The sequence below is a fragment of the Triticum urartu genome, chromosome 7 (genome assembly GCF_003073215.2).
Source record: "Triticum urartu cultivar G1812 chromosome 7, Tu2.1, whole genome shotgun sequence".
Taxonomy (NCBI): Eukaryota; Viridiplantae; Streptophyta; class Magnoliopsida; order Poales; family Poaceae; genus Triticum; species Triticum urartu.
Window position 1 is genome coordinate 434,650,630 of NC_053028.1, and position 19,441 is coordinate 434,670,070.

Here is a 19,441-nt window from a genome sequence, read left to right on the forward strand (position 1 = left end):
CTTCCTCATAGTTCGTAGGTTCGTCATGGTCAAGTAACAAGACCTCCAGAACAGGATTACCGTACCACTCTGGTGCGGATCTCACTCTGGATTACCTACGAGGTTCGGTAGTAACTTGATCTGAAGTTACATGATCATCATCATTAGTTTCCTCACTAATTGGTGTAGTAGTCACAGGAACAGATTTCTGTGATGAACTACTTTCCAATAAGGGAGCAGGTACAGTTACCTCATCAAGTTCTACTTTCCTCCCGCTCACTTCTTTCGAGAGAAACTCCTTCTCTAGAAAGGATCCATTCTCAGCAATGAATATCTTGCCTTCGGATCTGTGATAGAAGGTGTACCCAACATTTTCTTTTGGGTATCCTATGAAGATGCACTTCTCCGATTTGGGTTTGAGCTTATCAGGTTGAAACTTTTTCACATAAGCATTGCAACCTCAAACTTTAAGAAATGATAGCTTAGGTTTCTTGCCAAATCATAGTTCATACGGTGTCGTCTCAACGGATTTAGATGGTGCCCTATTTAACGTGAATGCAGCTGTCTCTAATGCATAACCCCAAAACGATAGTGGTAGATCGGTAAGAGACATCATAGATCGCACCATATCTAATAAAGTACGGTTATGACGTTCGGACACACCATTACATTGTGGTGTTCCAGGTGGCGTGAGTAGTGAAACTATTTCACATTGTTTTTAACTGAAGGCCAAACTCGTAACTCAAATACTCTTCTCTACGATCAGATCGTAGAAACTTTATTTTCTTGTTACGATGATTTTTCACTTCACTCTGAAATTCTTTGAACTTTTCAAATGTTTCAGACTTATGTTTCATCAAGTAGATATACTCATATCTGCTCAAATCATCTGTGAAGATCAGAAAATAATGATACCTGTCGCGAGCCTCAATATTCATCGGACCACATACATCAGTATGTATGATTTCCAACAAATCTGTTGCTCGCTCCATTGTTCCGGAGAACGGAGTCTTAGTCATCTTGCCCATGAGGCATGGTTCGCAAGCATCAACTGATTCATAATCAAGTGATTCCAAAAGCCCATCATCATGGAGTTTCTTCATGCGCTTTACACCAATATGACCTAAACGGCAGTGCCACAAATAAGTTGCACTATCATTATTAACTTTGCATCTTTTGGTTTCAATATTATGAATATGTGTACACTACGATCGAGATCCAACGAACTATTTTCATTGGGTGTGTAACCATATAAGGTTTTATTCATGTAAACAGAACAACAATTTATTCTCTTACTTAAATGAATAACCGTATTACAATAAACATGATCAAATCATATTCATGCTCAACGCAAACACCAAATAACACTTATTTAGGTTCAACACTAATCCCAAAAGTATAGGGAGTGTGCGATGATGATCATATCAATCTTGGACCCACTTCCAACACACATCGTCACTTCACCCTTAACTAGTCTCTGTTTATTCCGCAACTCCCGTTTCGAGTTACTAATCTTAGCAACTGAACTAGTATCAAATACTGAGGGGTTGCTATAAACACTAGTAAAGTACACATCAATAACATGTATATCAAATATACTTATGTTCACTTTGCCATCCTTCTTATCCGCCAATCATTTGGGGTAATTCCGCTTCTAGTTACCAGTCCCTTTGCAGTAGAAGCACTTAGTCTCAGACTTAGGACCAGACTTGGGCTTCTTCACTTGAGCAGCAACTTGCTTGCTGTTCTTCTTGAAGTTCCCCTTTTTCTTCTTTGCCCTTTTCTTGAAACTAGTGATCTTGTCAACCATCAACACTTGATGCTCTTTCTTAATTTCTACCTTCATCGATTTCATCATCATGAAAAGCTCGGGAGTCGTTTTCGTCATCCCTTGCATACTATAGTTCATCACGAAGTTCTACTAACTTGGTGATGGTGACTAGAGAATTCTGTCAATCACTATCTTATCTGGAAGATTAACTCCCACTTGATTCAAGCGATTGTAGTACCCAGACAATCTGAGCACATGCTCACTAGTTGAGCGATTCTCCTCCATCTTTTAGCTATAGAACTTGTTGGAGACTTCATATCTCTCAACTCAGGTATTTGCTTGAAATATTAAATTCAACTCCTGGAACATCTCATATGGTCCATGACGTTCAAAACGTCTTTGAAGTCCCAATTCTAAGCCGTTAAGCATGGTGCACTAAACTATCAAGTAGTCATCATATTGAGCTAGCCAAGCGTTCATAACGTCTGCATCTGCTCCTGCAATAGGTCTGTCACCTAGCAGTGCATCAAGGATATAATTCTTCTGTGCAGCAATGAGGATAAACCTCAGATTATGGATCCAATCCGCATCATTGCTACTAACATCTTTCAACACAATTTTCTCTAGGAACATATCAAAATAAACATATGAAAGCAACAACGCGAGCTATTGATCTACAACATAGATATGCTAATACTACCAGGACTAAGTTCATGATAAATTAAAGTTCAATTAATCATATTACTTAAGAACTCCCACTTAGATAGACATCCCTCTAATCCTCTAAGTGATCACGTGATCCAAATCAACTAAACCATGTCCGATCATCACATAAGATGGAGTAGTTTCAATGGTGAACATCACTATGTTGATCATATCTACTATATGATTCACGCTCGACCTTTCGGTCTCCGTGTTCCGAGGCCATATCTGTATATGCTTGGCTCGTCAAGTATAACCTGAGTATTCCGCGTGTGCAACTGTTTTGCACCCGTTGTATTTGAACGTAAAGCCTATCACACCCGATCATCACGTGGTGTCTCAGCACGAAGAACTTTCGCAACGGTGCATACTTAGGGAGAACACTTCTTGATAATTAGTGAGAGATCATCTTAAAATGCTACCGTCAATCAAAGCAAGATAAGATGCATAAAAGATAAACATCACATGCAATCAATATAAGTGATATGATATGGCCATCATCATCTTGTGCTCGTGATCTCCATCTTCGAAGCATCGTCGTGATCACCATCATCACCGGCGCGACACCTTGATCACCATCGTAGCATCGTTGTCGTCTTGCCAATCTTATGCTTCCACGACTATCGCTACCACTTAGTGATAAAGTAAAGCATTACAGCGCAATTGCATTGCATACAATAAAGCGACAACCATATGGCTCCTGCCAGTTGTCGATAACTTGGTTACAAAACATGATCATCTCATACAATAAAATTTAGCATCATGTCTTGACCATATCACATCACAACATGCCCTGCAAAAACAAGTTAGATGTCCTCTACTTTGTTGTTGCAAGTTTTACGTGGCTGCTACGGGCTTAAGCAAGAACCAATCTTACCTACGCATCAAAACCACAACGATAGTTTGTCAAGTTGGTGTTGTTTTAACATTTGCAAGGACCGGGCGTAGCCACACTCGGCTCAACTAAAGTTGGAGAAACTGTCACCCGCTAGCCACCTTTGTGCAAAGCACGTCGGGAGAACCGGTCTCGCGTAAGCGTACGCATAATGTCGGTCCGGGCCGCTTCGTCCAACAATACCGCCGAACCAAAGTATGACATGCTGGTAAGCAGTATGACTTATATCGCCCACAACTCACTTGTGTTCTACTCGTGCATATAACATCAACACATAAAACCTGGCTCTGATACCACTGTTGGAGAACGTAGTAATTTCAAAAAAATTCCTACGCACACGCAAGATCATGGTGATGCATAGCAACGAGGGGAGAGTGTGATCTAGATACCCTTGTAGACCGACAGCGGAAGCATTAGCACAACGTGGTTGATGTAGTCAGGGCCGTCTTTGGACCAGTGCGAGAGGTGCGACGGCCCGGGGCCCAGACTAAAAGGGATATATGCAGTATATATATTATATATTACGGATTAGTGGAAAAAAAAAGAATGACTAACGTCCAGCCCAGGTAGCTCTGAGCCCACCCAGCAAGCAGCACGCAACCACCACTAGGGCCTGCCCAACCAAGGCCAGGCAACGCCCGTTGCCCTGTCGTTCGCCTGGAATCCAGGGAGACGCACCGACACAGGAGCATGGAGACGCATCGACACAACAGCACGCCGCCTGACGCCGACACCAGCGCACCGCACCGAACCTGGAGCTGAGTTTGGGGATCAAATTGGCAAGAATTCGGGGAAGAGATCAACTGATCAAGATCATCATTCAGAAGGTAATAATTCTCAGATCAATCTATTCATAAATCCTAATCTATAGGTGAATATTTTCCGGTGGTCTCAATTCTAAAACTTCTCATCTAAAAACATAACATCTTCAATCTCTTATACTGTATTCGTGTTTCTCACTTGCAGCATAATCATGTTACCTAAAAAACATCTATCTGGCTGTGAGAAAAGAAACAACAAGAAAAAGTAGACAAGTTGATTAAATCTCAGGAAGGCGCTATGGATATGTTTGTCTTGAGGCCTGGTGCTGCTACAAATTCAGAGCAATTATATATCACAAATGGTGAAGAAAAACCTGATGATACTAAGAATGCCGTTGAGGAAAATCATGTCGAGAAAAATAATGCTGCGGAAAATGATGCCGATCAGCACACGGAAAATTTTAGTGACCATGAGAATCTTGCAAATGCAGATGAGCAGGGTTCTTCTTTTGATATATATGATCCTAGAACTTGGAATATTCTTGACAATAAATCAAGAGATATTCTCATTGAAAAAGGACCTATAAGGGAATACAATCTTGTGTTTCCCGAAGATGAAATTAGTGGCAGGCATTTTTCATATGATTACTACACAAGAAAGTTAAGGAATGGCGAGTTCAGTGATCGGAGGTGGTTAGTGTACTCTAAACACGTGAATAAAGTCTACTGCTTTTGTTGCAAATTGTTTAAATCTGGAAAAAGCAAAAGTCTGCTAGCATCCGAGGGATTGAAGGATTGGAGACATCTTAGTGAGAAGCTCAAATTGCATGAGAATAGTGTTGAGCATATCACTAACATGAATACTTGGAATGAGTAAGGTTGAGGCTAAGTAAGAAGGAAACAATTGATAAAGACATGCAACAAGAGATTGCAAGGGAGAAGGAGCGATGGAGACTTGTTTTAATTAGAATTGTTGCTGCTGTGAAATTTCTTGCTAAACATAGTCTGGCTTTTCGAGGATCGAATGAGAAATTATATCAAGATAACAACAGAAATTTTTTGGGAGTAATTGAAATGATGGCAGAATTTGATCCTGTAATGCAAGAGCATCTTCGGCGCATTAAGAATAGTGAAATCCATCATCATTATCTTGGCCATAATATTCAGAATGAGTTAATTTCCCTTCTTGGTCGCAATGTTAAATATTCTCTGTCGAGGATAATTAAGGATGCAAGGTATTTCTCTGTCATCTTGGACTGTACACCTGACGTGAGCCATCAAGAACAAATGACTCTAATTGTGAGGTGCGTAAACATGTCAAGTACTACTACAAAAATAGAGGAGTTTTTTCTGGAGTTCTTGAAGGTGGATGATACATCCGGACTTGGACTTTATAATGTGTTAATAGATTCACTTAAATCTGTTGGTTTGGATGTTAAAGATGTTCGTGGACAAGGGTATGACAATGGTTCGAACATGAAGGGAAAACACCAAGGGGTACAAAGCAGACTACTTGAAACTAATCCAAGAGCATTATTCATGACATGCGCTTGTCATAGCCTAAACCTTACTCTTAGTGATATGGCAAAATCTTGCGGTAAAGCTGTTACCTTCTTTGGTGTTGTGCAAAGAATTTATATATTGTTTTCAAGCTCTACTAAAAGATGGCAGCTATTACTTGATCATGTTCCAAAAATGACAGTTAAGTCTTTGTGTAACACTCGATGGGAGAGTCGAATAAAGAGTGTTCAGGCTATCAGATATCAAGCACCCGAGTTAAGAAAATCATTACTGGAATTGAAGAGAACTTCTACCGATGACGCCAAGACTAAGAGCGACGCAAAATCTTTGGCTAGCGCACTTGAGAAATTTGAATTTTTACTTGGCATGGTCATTTGGCATGACATTTTGTTCACTGTAAACATGGTGAGTAAGAAGTTGCAGTCTAAGTTTGTGTGCATTGATGTTACTCTTAAACAGATTGAAGGTGCCATCTCATATTTTAAGAAGTACAGAAATGACGGCTTTGCAACTAGTCTGGATATTGCGAGATCTATTGCAATTGACATGGGTGTACAACCTTTGTTTCCTGTCAAGAGACGTATTACTAGAAAAAGACAGTTTGATGAAATTAGTGACAATGACGAAAATAACCAGAATGAAGAAACGCAAGCAAGTGAGGTGGAATCATTTAGAGTTAAATACTTTTTGGTGATGATTGATGTTGCAATTGCTTCCCTAACTACTAGATTTGAGGAAGTGAAGACATTTGGGAGCATATGGTTTCTTGTTCAACTCGAAAGAGTTGAAGTCCCTGGGTGATAATGATCTAAGAAGATGTTGCACTAATTTTGTCAACAAATTCACTCATGGTAAGTCAGCAGATGTCGATCTAGATGATTTCGTTTCTGAACTAAAAGTACTGCAGATGACATTGCCAAACACATTCATGTCAGCGGATCAGATATCTGAGTTTGTTAGAGATGCGGATTGTTATCTAAATGTCTCAATTGCTTATCGTATCCTTTTGATCGTACCTGTGACTGTTGCATCAGCTGAAAGGAGTTTCTCAAAATTGAAACTATTGAAAAATTATTTGAGGTCAACGATGTCTCAAGAAAGATTGAATGGATTGGCCATGTGCTGCATTGAGAAGAATATGCTGGATAGTATTGATCTTGACACTCTCATTGATTATTTTGCGTCAAAAAATGCACGAAAGTCTCGTTTCACATGATCATTGGAGGTTAGCATGCTATTTCAATATGTTTTTTCTGCGTTGTAACTTCCATGATACTTGGTTTGGGACAAAGGCAGGGAAAATAACATATGCTTGATTCTAGTAAAAATATATTAGTTTTATGATTTTATAGCAATTTTATATTTTCATGTATCAAATTGGATTTTTTCTCTCTATTGGGCCCACTGGTCGGGTTCGCACCGGGGCCTTCGAAATCATAGAGCCGGCCCTGGATGTAGTCGTACGTCTTCACGGCCCGACCGATCAAGCACCGAAACTACGGCACCTCCGAGTTCTAGCACACGTTCAGCTCGATGACGATCCCCGGACTCCGATCCAGCAAAGTGTCGGGGAAGAGTTCCGTCAGCACGACGGCGTGGTGACGATCTTGATGTACTACCGTCGCAGGGCCTCGCCTAAGCACCGCTACAATATTATCGAGGATTATGGTGGAAGGGGGCACCGCACACGGCTAAGAATATGATCACGTGGATCAACTTGTGTGTCTAGGGGTGCCCCCTGCCCCCGTATATAAAGGAGCAAGGGGAGGAGGCCGGCCCCTATGGCGCGCCAAGGAGGAGTCCTCCTCCTAGTAGGAGTAGGACTCCTACTAGGAGGGGGAAAGAAGTGGGGAGGGAGAAGGAAAGGGGGGCGCCGCCCCCCCCCCCTCTCCTAGTCCAATTCGGACCAGGGGGGAGGAGGCGCGCGGCCCACCTTGGCTGCCCCTCTCTCTCTCCACTAAGGCCCATATGGCCCATTACTTCTCCCGGGGGGGGGGGGTTCCGGTAACCCTCTGGCTCTCCGGTTTTCTCCGAAATCACCCGGAACACTTCCGGTGTCCGAATATAGCCGTCGAATATATCAATATTTATGTCTCGACCATTTCGAGACTCCTCTTCATGTCCGTGATCACATCCGGGACTCCGAACTAACTTCGGTACATCAAAACTCATAAACTCATAATATAACTGTCATCGAAACCTTAAGCGTGCGGACCCTACGGGTTCGAGAACAATGTAGACATGACCGAGACTCGTCTCCGGTCAATAACCAATAGCGGAACCTGGATGCTCATATTGGCTCCTACATGTTCTACGAAGATCTTTATCGGTCAGACCGCATAACAACATACGTTGTTCCCTTTGTCATTGGTATGTTACTTGCCCGAGATTCGATCGTCGGTATCTCAATACCTAGTTCAATCTCGTTACCGGCAAGTCTCTTTACTTGTTTCGTAATACATCATCTCGCAACTAACTCATTAGTTGTAATGCTTGCAAGGCTTATGTGATGTGCATTACCGAGAGGGCCCAGAGATACCTCTCCGACAATCGGAGTGACAAATCCTAATCTCGAAATACGCCAACCCAACATTCACCTTTGGAGACACCTGTAGAGCTCCTTTATAATCACCCAGTTTCATTGTGACGTTTGGTAGCACACAAAGTGTTCCTCCGGTAAACGGGAGTTGCATAATCTCATAGTCATAGGAACATGTATAAGTCATGAAGAAAGCAATAGCAACATACTAAACGATCGGGTGCTAAGCTAATGGAATGGGTCATGTCAATCACATCATTCTCCTAATGATGTGATCCCATTAATCAAATGACAACACATGTCTATGGTTAGGAAACATAACCATCTTCGATTAACGAGCTAGTCAAGTAGAGGCATACTAGTGATACTCTGTTTGTCTATGTATTCACACATGTATTATGTTTCCGGTTAATACAATTCTAGCATGAATAATAAACATTTATCATGATATAAGGAAATAAATAATAACTTTATTATTGCCTCTATGGCATATTTCCTTCACCGGGACCCTTCCGGTGGTCCCGGTACAATACCGATTAACCCCGAAACTTTCCCGATGGCCGAAACTTGACTTCCTATATATAAATTTTCACCTCCGGACCATTCCGGAACTCCTCGTGACGTCCGGGATCTCATCCGGGACTCCGAACAACTTTCGGGTTACCGCATACTAATATCTCTACAACCCTAGCGTCACTGAACCTTAAGTGTGTTGACCCTACGGGTTCGGGAGACATGCAGACATGACCGAGACGACTCTCCGGCCAATAACCAACAGCGGGATCTGGATACACATGTTGGCTCCCACATGTTCCACGATGATCTCATCGGATGAACCACGATGTCGAGGATTCAATCAATCCCGTATTCAATTCCCTTTGTCAATCGGTACGTTACTTGCCCGGGATTCGATCGTTGGTATCCCAATACCTCATTCAATCTCGTTACCGGAAAGTCACTTTACTCGTACCATAATGCATGATCCCGTGACCAAACACTTGGTCACATTGAGCTCATTATGATGATGCATTACCGAGTGGGTCCAGAGATACCTCTCCGTCATACGGAGTGACAAATCCCAGTCTCGATCCGTGTCAACCCAACAGATACTCTCGGGGATACCTGTAGTATACCTTTATAGTCACCCAGTTACGTTGTGACGTTTGGTACACCCAAAGCACTCCTACGGCATCCGGGAGTTACACGATCTCATGGTCTAAGGAAATGATACTTGACATTGGAAAAGCTCTAGCAAACGAACTACACGATCTTGTGCTATGCTTAGGATTGGGTCTTGTCCATCACATCATTCTCCCAGTGATGTGATCCCGTTATCAATGACATCCAATGTCCATAGTCAGGAAACCATGACTATCTGTTGATCAACGAGCTAGTTAACTAGAGGCTTACTAGGGACATGTTATGGTCTATGTATTCACATATGTATTATGATTTCCGGATAACACAATTATAGCATGAATAATAGACAATTATCATGAACAAGGAAATATAATAATAATCATTTTATTATTACCTCTAGGGCATATTTCCAACACGAAGGACGGACGGTCAATCATCCACAACCATGCCTTAAAGTTGCAAACACCTTCAACATGAATGAAGGCTCAATATTCGCCTTCCGCTTCAGCAGTTTTTCAGATGAGATGCATCTGTCTATATACCGTCTATGATGCTAATTTCGAAAGGTTCTACATGTTGCATGTGAAACTTGGTGCTGGTGCAGTTGTGTAATGGGGTAGCTGAGTGCTGAAGCTATATCATGTTGTACTCTGATGTACTTCAATTATGAAATTATGCTTCCTTAATATGAAAATAAAATATATTATGTGCTTAATATGAATGTCAATTAGATTAATAAATAGATTATTAATAATAGGGCAATTAGCCTGCTAATGGCGAATTAACCTGCTAATTAGGTTTTGCTATTGCAAACAGTTATTGAAAAAATACCGTGGACGATGACCTCAGGCAACGCACATAGTTTCTAGGAATAAACCATGTTGAATCAATAAACGATCACACACGACTTTCTCTTGAAAACTGTTTGCATTAGGCCATCTTGCGCAAACGTTTACCACATAAAAACTGTGTGTGATGAACAGCCTTTGTCACACAGTTTCTTCTATAGACCGTGTGTGATACATTCAATAACGCAAACGATTTAACGGGAAAAATTGTGTGTGATGTACCTGTGAACGGAAACGTTTTCCTTGGAGCGACTGTGTAGGATGTACATACGAAGGGAAACGTTTAGCGGGGACTGACCGTGTGGGATGTACTTGCGATCGAAAACAATTTCGCCTGTATAATTGTATTTTTTAGCTCTACTATACGTATTTCCGTATTTGAGCGCTCGTCGGTCGCACACGACCTCATTTTGCCGAGCAGGTGTGCCAGAAGGGCATATCCCCGATGGTCTTGGGTCGTGTGGGAAGGACCCCCTTATCACCGGTTCCAAATGACGTCGCAGAAAGGGGTTCAAAACTGTTTGTATAGCATCGACGCATACCCGTGTCTCTCCGTAAAGAAATATAAGAGCGTTTAGATCACTACTCTAGTGATCTAAACGCTCTTATACTTCTTCATAGAGGAGCATAACCTAGCTGCATGAATTGTGAGATCGTCATCAACATCTTCTTCTTTTATGCTGCATTCTTGCTGATGAGATTAGATCTATCTTGACATCTTCATAGTGTTTTTGGGTGCGACCATATAGTAATATTTTGTCGCATAGCATGTTCCCCTACATCAATAACTTCATATCTCATAGAGATTGGGGAAAGATATACACTTTGTCTCCTCTATTTACTTTGTTGTTATTGGATCTAAGACACACCTTTTGTATTGGCTTGGGATTTGAGGAGTACTTAGCTTGGATCTTGTCCAATAGTTTTTTCCCTTGTGTTTCTTTTGGATTTGTGCCTTATTCTTTTGTTTCTCCTCGAATCCACCTTCAATTTGTAAAGATTGGTCCATCATAGGACCCACTAACAAACCAATTGATATCAGCCATAATATTTATGTCAAAATTATGATAGTACACAACTTTTCTGGAGGGGATTTACATGATCCATTGATCCCACATGTTACACACCAGCACATAAAAATCAATTGAATCCAACATTAGTAGATAAGGTATAAGGTCCTTTTTAATGTGTTTCACATGCTCTGTCGATGGCAGTGGTATGTCATGCCCTACTATCGAACCTTCTATCGAAAAGTAGTTGCGCATGTGAACTACTTTTGTGCGAACATGTGTGCATTGGTATCCATCCTTTTTGGTATAAAGAGTATGTATAATAGTATGTGCCAAAGGTTGTCGTGTCAAAAAAACCGGTTGAGGTTTTTTGCCTATAGTTTTGTAAAGTGAAGCATTAACATTGCCGAAAAGTTAATCTTACATCAAACAAAAGCCAATATTATAACCATGATTTACAAATTGGTAAACTTCTTTCTGTCACAATACAAACACACCGATAGCCTTCTCGGAACAATTGATATGCTCTGTTATTTGCCTAAATGTTCGATGACAACGATACATGAAAACCTATATACCTGCGGTAAGATACCGGCAAACCAAACAGTATTTACCATAAGAACTTGCTAATATTTTGAAAACCCACGTTTAAATATCTTTTCCGGGGGAGATTCGCATGCTATTTCCGTAGCATCCCAGGCCGGACAAATCAACACGTGATTCTAGCATACGAAGCCCTAGAGCCTTTCTAGACACGCAACCACCTACAATCGCACCGTCCGGCCCAAAAACCCAACGGCCGGGATCTCCCCTCACAAGTCAGAGCCGCCCACCCTATTCCGTCCAAGTGACTGCGCGGTGGGACCATTGGACCGAGGGACCCACATCTCAGCCACCGGGCGCGCTCCCCGCACGCCGCTTACAAGGGGCCCCTTTGCTTCGCGATTCGAGCCTAAAGCTCGCGAGCGGCACAGCGAAGAGAGAGAAAGAGACGGGGACAGAGGAGAGAGAAACCCCAGGTCTCGCCGCCTCGCCTTCATCCGCTTTCGCCTCGCCGCCTCCGCGCCGCCCTCCGTTTCGAGGAGGAGGAGGAGGAGGAGGGGGAGCTCCAGTGCTCGCGCCGCAGCGGCGGCGGCGGCGCCGGGTGCCTGCGCGAAGGCCTCGAGATCTCGCGGCGGCGCCGCCGGCTTTGTGTGGTGGTTGTGGTGGGTGCGGCGCCGTCTGCTCGGTGAGTTGGCTCGATCTCTCGCCGCGGCGCTTCCAATTGAGCTGCTCCGCCCCCCGAATCGAGGGTTTTGGAGGCCTCCTGCTCTTGGCGGCCGTGCAATAAACTAACCTCTCGCTTCGGGGGGTTAGGGTTAGGTTTTGGCTGAATTGTGGTGGATTTGGGTGGCCCAGGCGGCGCATTGCGCTCGCGAGCAGACTGGTCTGCGGGTTCCGCCACGCAATGATGGGGAAGACGCAGAAGTTCTCCAAGGGGCACCCTCTCGGTTTCGTGCCGGACTACCGATATGGGGTGGAAACTGTGGGGGTGTCAAAGGGCCTTGGGAATCCTGCAAGAAGTGAAGCCAAGAGAAAATGCATCAACCTCAATACGGACGAGGGGGCTGATGCTCCCGGATTTAATGTGCCGCGGGTGGTCTTTGAGTTGCCGAGGATGTCGGCCTCGGATAGGAATGAGCTGGAGATGAGGCTCCGTGACGAGCTCGAGCAGGTGAGGGCCCTCCAGAGTAGGTTGTTTTCAAGAGGGGCTACGACGAGCATGAATGGTGGGACTGCGTCGGCTCCCAGAGGTGATTTCAACAGCAATAAAAAGGATGGGAAGCTCAGGAGGAGCAATTCAGTGCAGTCTGGCAGAGGATTACCGCCATCAGTTGCCCAACCTGTAGTCAGCTCCATTAACTACACAGCATCGTTTAAAAAATGCCAGGAGCTTCTGAAGAACCTTATGAAGCATCGCTCTGCAGGCCCGTTTGTTATGCCAGTTGATCCTGTGAAGTTGTGTATCCCTGATTATTTTGATATAGTCAAGCACCCAATGGATTTGGGTACTATACAGAAAAAGCTGAATGCAGGTGTGTACCCTACACCTTGGGAGTTTGCCGCAGACGTGAGGCTTACTTTTAGCAACGCTATACTTTATAACCCAGTCGGTAATGCAGTTAACATAATGGCCCAGACTATGAGCAGTGTTTTTGAACCTAGATGGAAGCCTATCGAAAAGAAGCTTCCTCGACCAGATGAGGAACTCTCTGCAATTGAGCCTTCAAAAAATGATGCAGTTGAGAAAAATATTGTTGACAACAAAGAGCCTTTTGATAGAAGACCTTCAAATAAAGGTGCATATAAGAAAAACACCTTTCAAAAAGAGGAGGTGGTTGCCAAGCCAGTTTTGCACCCGAAGAAGAGGAAAGCCTCTCCTTTGGTTCAGGATGCTCCAGTAGCATCAGTGATACAGATGGCTCAGGTGGCTGAGGAGGTTCCAGTGGTACAAACTGCTATGGGAATGATGACAGATGAACAAAAGGTTGCTCTAAGCGTAAGACTACAATCATATGGTGGATTCATTCCAGAACATGTAGTTGAGTTCATAAAGAGGCATGTTAATGATGATAATGATGCTGATGAAGATGAGTTGACTATTGACATGAACGCTCTCAGCGATGATACCCTGTTTGAATTACAGAAGCTTCTTGATGACTATGATAGAGTAAATCAGTCTGGAAATCCTACAAAAGATGAGCCTCAAGAAGTTGAGGTGGGTGCTATTGTCTTTGAGATTGATTTTTGTTAGTTAATTTACTGACCATTGTTTCCTTCTGCTCAACAGTTCCAAAGTGAATATGGACTTGCCAACTTATCAATGCATCATGAAGGTCGCTTTCTCCTCATTTATTTTTTCCATGGCACTAATTGTTGTTCTAAGTTAATACTGCATACGTCTTAGCAGGCAATGAGCTTGTTGAGGAAGACATTGATATTGGTGGGAACGATCTTCCACCTTTAACATACCCCCCTGTGGTATTTGAAAGTGAAACGGCAGACAGAAGCAGCAAACATAGTTCTTCTAGCAGTTCTAGTAGTGAGTCAGGATCATCCTCCAGTGGTATGTATTTTTATCCATTTATCTTCACATATTACACTACCTAACTTTGTATCTTGACTTAACTGTTACCAGGCCCAGCGATATGTTCTTTTGTTTTTACTTTTTACCATTCCATGCCATTCAATGCTGCATGCCGCAAATTGATAACTTTGCCCCTTAAGGCTGTTCAAATTTTTCCCCTGTGCTCACCTATTCGACAGAGTCTTAACGATTCTTAGTGTCAGCAAGTGTTGATAAGTTGAAATCGGTAGTATTGAACAGTGTCCTGTTTGTTTCTAGTTTGATACTCCCTCTGTAAATAAATATAAGAGCGTCTAGATCACTACTTTAGTGATCTAAACACTTGTATACTCCCTCCGTCCTAAAATAAGTGTCTCAAGTTTATACTAACCAGTACAAAGTTGTACTAAAGTCGAGACACTTATTTTGAGACGGAGGGAGTACTTTAATTCAACTTTAGGGCCTGTTTGGGACTGCTCTGCTCCATCAAAATCAGTTCCGCTCCACCAAATCCACTTTGGAGCAGTTTCATACAGGAGTTGCAACTCTTCCAAAGAGAATGTTTGGCTTTCATCTAGCTGCAGCTTCAAGAATGGGAAATTTGGTGGAAAGGATCTATTTGATTGGATGAGTGGGGAGAAACGAAGGGGTATCCACTTACTGGTGTCAAATTTCCTTACAACTCCAGCTTCTAAAGTTTTTTGGAGCACCTCCTAAAGAGCTTCACAAAAAACAGGGAGTTGTACCCCAGATTCTAGTTTTTTTGTGGAGCGGCATGTCGTAGATTTACCCTGTTTGGCTTGCGTTTTTTTCTAGAGCACAGTTTAATTTCAAGGAGCGGAGCAGTCCCAAACAGGCCCTTAGAAAGATGTTCAACATGCTAAATGTTGTTCATAGCAACTCGCCTTGCTAGCAATCTGATTGCCTCCATATGGCAGCAAAAAGAGCCCGTATGCCTGCGTGTGCTTGCAGTGCTAACAGGTGATTCTGCCGGCCCAATTTCGGGCAGAGTCACTAAGTTTTAAAAAAATAATTATTGCTGATAAATCACATATTGGCGTTCACTATTTGTGTTGTGATGGTAGCTCACATGTTAACATTGTAGAATTTTGTTCTTATCTTATCTGAGGGGCAGCAGTTGTTGTTCACTTTTGCTCATACTGCTGATCATTTCTTATTTAAGATCCTTTTTTAATTGATTCCCAGCTAACTGTAGCAGGCTAACAGCTAGTAGCACTTAGTACAGAGCATTATGATACCACAGCATGTGTGAGCTGGTAGTAACTTTACTTATGCTTCCTTTGTGAAATTCCCTTTCTCCATTTCATTTCGCATGAATCATGCTTGTGAATATGAGATATATAATGCCCAAGCGCATTTCCTTGAGGGGGATAAAAAGGGAGAATGAGTGAGCAAAAACTGAGTGTTTCTGTGAAATATTTACTTTGCCTTACTTATCCATGTACAAACCTCTTTGACATAATATGGCAGTGTTAACCATGTTAGAACATAGGTTTAGTACTATAAACATTCCTTGTTTCCAAATGCCAAATGCCATAAACAGAAGTTCGCACCAATTAATTCACTGGACTATAGTAGTTTCAACTGATAATTGGTGTAGTGTCCGAAATATAATAATATAGAAGTAGAACATATTCTCTAATACCATGGTCTAGTTTCACTAATAATGCTATACAATTTTCCTGCTATATTGGACAACCCTGTGTATCTTACAACCGTTCTCAGGAACCGTTGGCTGGCCCACTCTGTAGGTCTGAAATTAAACTAAGACCTGTTTTTTAGGTTCATTGAATTATAACTTTTGAATACCTGCTTTTGAAAACCTGTGTCTCTTGGGCTACATTATTATGAATGTCTGTAAATTTCCTTCCTTCACTGTGTTACACGATGAAACCAACATGAAGAAAACTACCCGATGTCCATAAATTTCTTTCTTTCATGATAAAACCCAAATGAGGAAACAAGCCAATATCTATTGGTGCATGGTATTCCAGTTCAGTCCATGTGATTTTTCATGCCCAACAAGGTGATCATTTTATTTCTTCTTATATCTTCAGGTTCGGATTCGAGTAGCTCTTCTGGAAGTGATTTGGGTGCCAAAGTTCCTTCGACAAACATCGGGGCTAAGGTGCTTCCGCACACTTGCTGTATTCTGAGTAGTTTTTAGAACCATACAAGTCTCAAACAAAATTGACGTGCTACTCACCAAAAGATTATTTTGAACATCGGTGTCCTCAATGGTTGCTCTCTGTTTACATGCAGGAGAACGTACTACCCGTGTTTAGCTTGGACCAAGAGAACGGTAAGAGGTTGCACATAATACATTGTTTTTTAAGCCAAACCAGCTCTTGCAAGCACATCATCAAACTAACTAGACCACTTGATTCAGTAACAAAGCCAGCCTTCACAAGTTAGCTCCAGTAACCTATTTCTCATATGCCTCGATGGATTAAACTCAGTCAAAGTTTTAAAACTAAAATAATGTTAGGATTGGTGTTTGGCTGGCACAAGCCAACCCAAACTATAGACAATCTGAGCAATTTATCCTGCCAAAATTAAACTATTAGAACTACTGGCAAATTAAATTACACGTGAGGTCTACTATTCTGCATAGGATGGGACAATTCAGCCAAATCTAACCTGTTTATTTCAAACAAATTTTGACCTACAACACGTCAAAATATTTGGAGGTGTGTTAAATCCAAATTGCATTCAATTGGAGTCTGGTATCCGGTTTAACCCATCTCTTCGGAGCCATATTGACCCACTAAAAATTTAAGTATTACAGAAAGTGGTGGATTGTCACTTCTTTACAACCCAGACTGTTCAAATGGAGCCTGTTATCCGATTTAACCCATCGGCTTATCATCTCTTCCTTACATGTGGGTCAATTTTTGGGTCTACATGTTATCTTTGATACCTTCCTTTGAACTCTCTGTACTTCTTTTGAACATGTGTTTTTTATATAGAATTTTAGAAACAATGTGGAATTCAGTTGACACCCAAACTTATCACAGTGCTTATCGATTGGCTTTGCTGTACTTCTGCAATTTTGGAATAGCTACTTGTGTCTTATGTATATTTACTACTTTCAATTGATATTTTTGCAGATTCACAGGATACATTGAATATACAAGAACAATGTGCTGACCGTGTACCTATTTCTGCTGATGATGAGGGTAAGCTTGTACTTCTATGCGGTCTCTTAGTACCCAGAGCATGTTTGGTACGTTTCTTTTACAGTTTATTAAATGGATCAATATTTCAGAGGAGAACGTGTCTGATAAAAAATACCGAGCTGCCCTTTTGAAAAGCCGCTTCGCTGATACAATTCTCAAAGCTCGTGAGAAGGCTCTTGATCAGGTATGTGTTGGAATAGTTTATTGCGTTGCTGCCTGGCCTTTGGTGGATGCTATTCCCAGTAAGATTCACATGATCCTTCATACCAGGTGAAGGATCCTGAGAAAGTTCGGCGCGAGAGGGAGGAGCTTGAAAGGTTACAAAGGGAAGGTGAGATGAAATTGGTATATTTGGGCTGGTATGCGAGCTGCAATACTGTTTATTGAGGCACAATCTTCATTACAGAGAAAGCTCGGTTACAAGCTGAGGCTAAAGCTGCTGAGGAAGCTCGCAAGAGGGCTGAAGCAGCAGCCGTTGCTGAGGCTGCTGCAGAAGCTAAACGCCAAAGAGAGCGTGAAAGAGAAGCAGCTCGTAAAGCCTTGCAGCAGGTAAACCTAGGATGCAATTTGGCAAGCAACATCTTGCTTTGTTGATATCCATACTCTGAAGTGCAGATAGTATTGATTGCTCTTTTGGTATCCTACTCTGAAGTGCAAATACCATTGACCCTGCAGATGGAGAAAACTGTAGAAATCAATGAAGGGAACCTCTTCCTGAAAGATTTTGAAATGCTTGGAACAGTCACAGGTGAACAGAATCTCAACTTGGTCGGTGAAATGAGTCCAAGCCGTACACCTGAGCCCCTCGGATTTCAACTTGGGGGCAACCCCCTAGAACAGCTTGGATTGTATATGAAAAATGACGACGAAGAAGACGAGGAAGTCGAGTCCGCAGATGAACCAACAGTTGATGTTGAGGAGGGCGAAATAGACTGACAGCTTATGGTGCATTTTCAGTGATAATCTGAGTGGAGCCTGTGGCGTGACTGGACCGGATAACTGTTTTTTGATGTTTTTGATATATGAAGTGCACATCACCCTGGCGGTTCCATTCCTCTACAGAACTTATGAGCTGCACAAGTTTTTGGAGCAAAATATGGTTGATCAAATGTAGTAGCAGGCACTGGAACCAGTCTTCATGCATGCGGGGTCCCATGGAGTCAGCCCATCTTTGGATGGGTTCATTGGTAGCCATGATGAAGTAATGGACGCCCCTGTGCTTTTCTGGATGGATATCTGGAAGATGATACTGAGGGAAAGGGGGGTGTTAGGGGGGATGGGTGGGGTTGAGGTGGGGTGCGTCCCTGGCTCTTATAGAACAACTAATGTGAGCCGTTTTGGGGTAGTTTCGGTGACATTTCATGTTGTGAATGTAATCCTGGAAACTGTACAAAGAGGTTGCCTGATAGATGGAAAACCGTTCTTTTTTCTTCTGCACTTGCATCTCTCATCATTACTTTATCTCTCTTCATATTGTTTGGGATATCCCGAGTTTACCTCGGATTAGGATATATAGAGGAGGTAAATTAATTTTTGTAGGATGCGATAAGCTTTAGTTGGCTGCTGCACTTGCAGTGTAATCAAGGTTAATGGTGGCTATTATTTATTTATCTAATTTTTTTTGGCAAATTTAGTTGGCCAGAGGCGGCAAATCCTGCTGTTTTTTTGCTGCAAAACTTTTCTTCTTCCAAGAAAATGTCAACCCCATACAACTAAACTTGTCACCTAAAATGTTCGCAAATGCCAACCCCTCCTAGGGGATGTTCGCTGATCCTATTATATCGCTTGGAATAGGCGTCAGTAAGCATCCCTGACTTTTTTGAGGAAGTTTTAAATTTGTATTTTAGGAAGGATCTTCCCTCACTTGTTACATTCTGCGTTTAGGTTGATTAACACTGTTGCTATATTCTGAACTAAAATAAACATTCCCAGAACAGCATGTGTAAAGGCAGCATTAAGGAGAAACACA

General features: G+C 42.2%; 1 protein-coding gene across 1 annotated transcript; it reads left to right on the forward strand.

The window, feature by feature from the left end:
* Positions 1-12,127: 12,127 nt before the first annotated feature.
* On the forward strand, positions 12,128-18,909 carry LOC125520595 (transcription factor GTE9-like). The gene is made up of 10 exons (XM_048685550.1): positions 12,128-13,924; positions 13,997-14,042; positions 14,117-14,272; positions 16,351-16,421; positions 16,556-16,595; positions 17,404-17,472; positions 17,562-17,656; positions 17,743-17,803; positions 17,879-18,021; positions 18,148-18,909. The coding sequence occupies exons 1-10, from the start codon at positions 12,614-12,616 to the stop codon at positions 18,406-18,408; spliced, it is 2,253 nt and encodes a 750-aa protein (XP_048541507.1). The 5' UTR covers positions 12,128-12,613; the 3' UTR covers positions 18,409-18,909.
* The last annotated feature ends 532 nt before the right edge of the window (positions 18,910-19,441 follow it).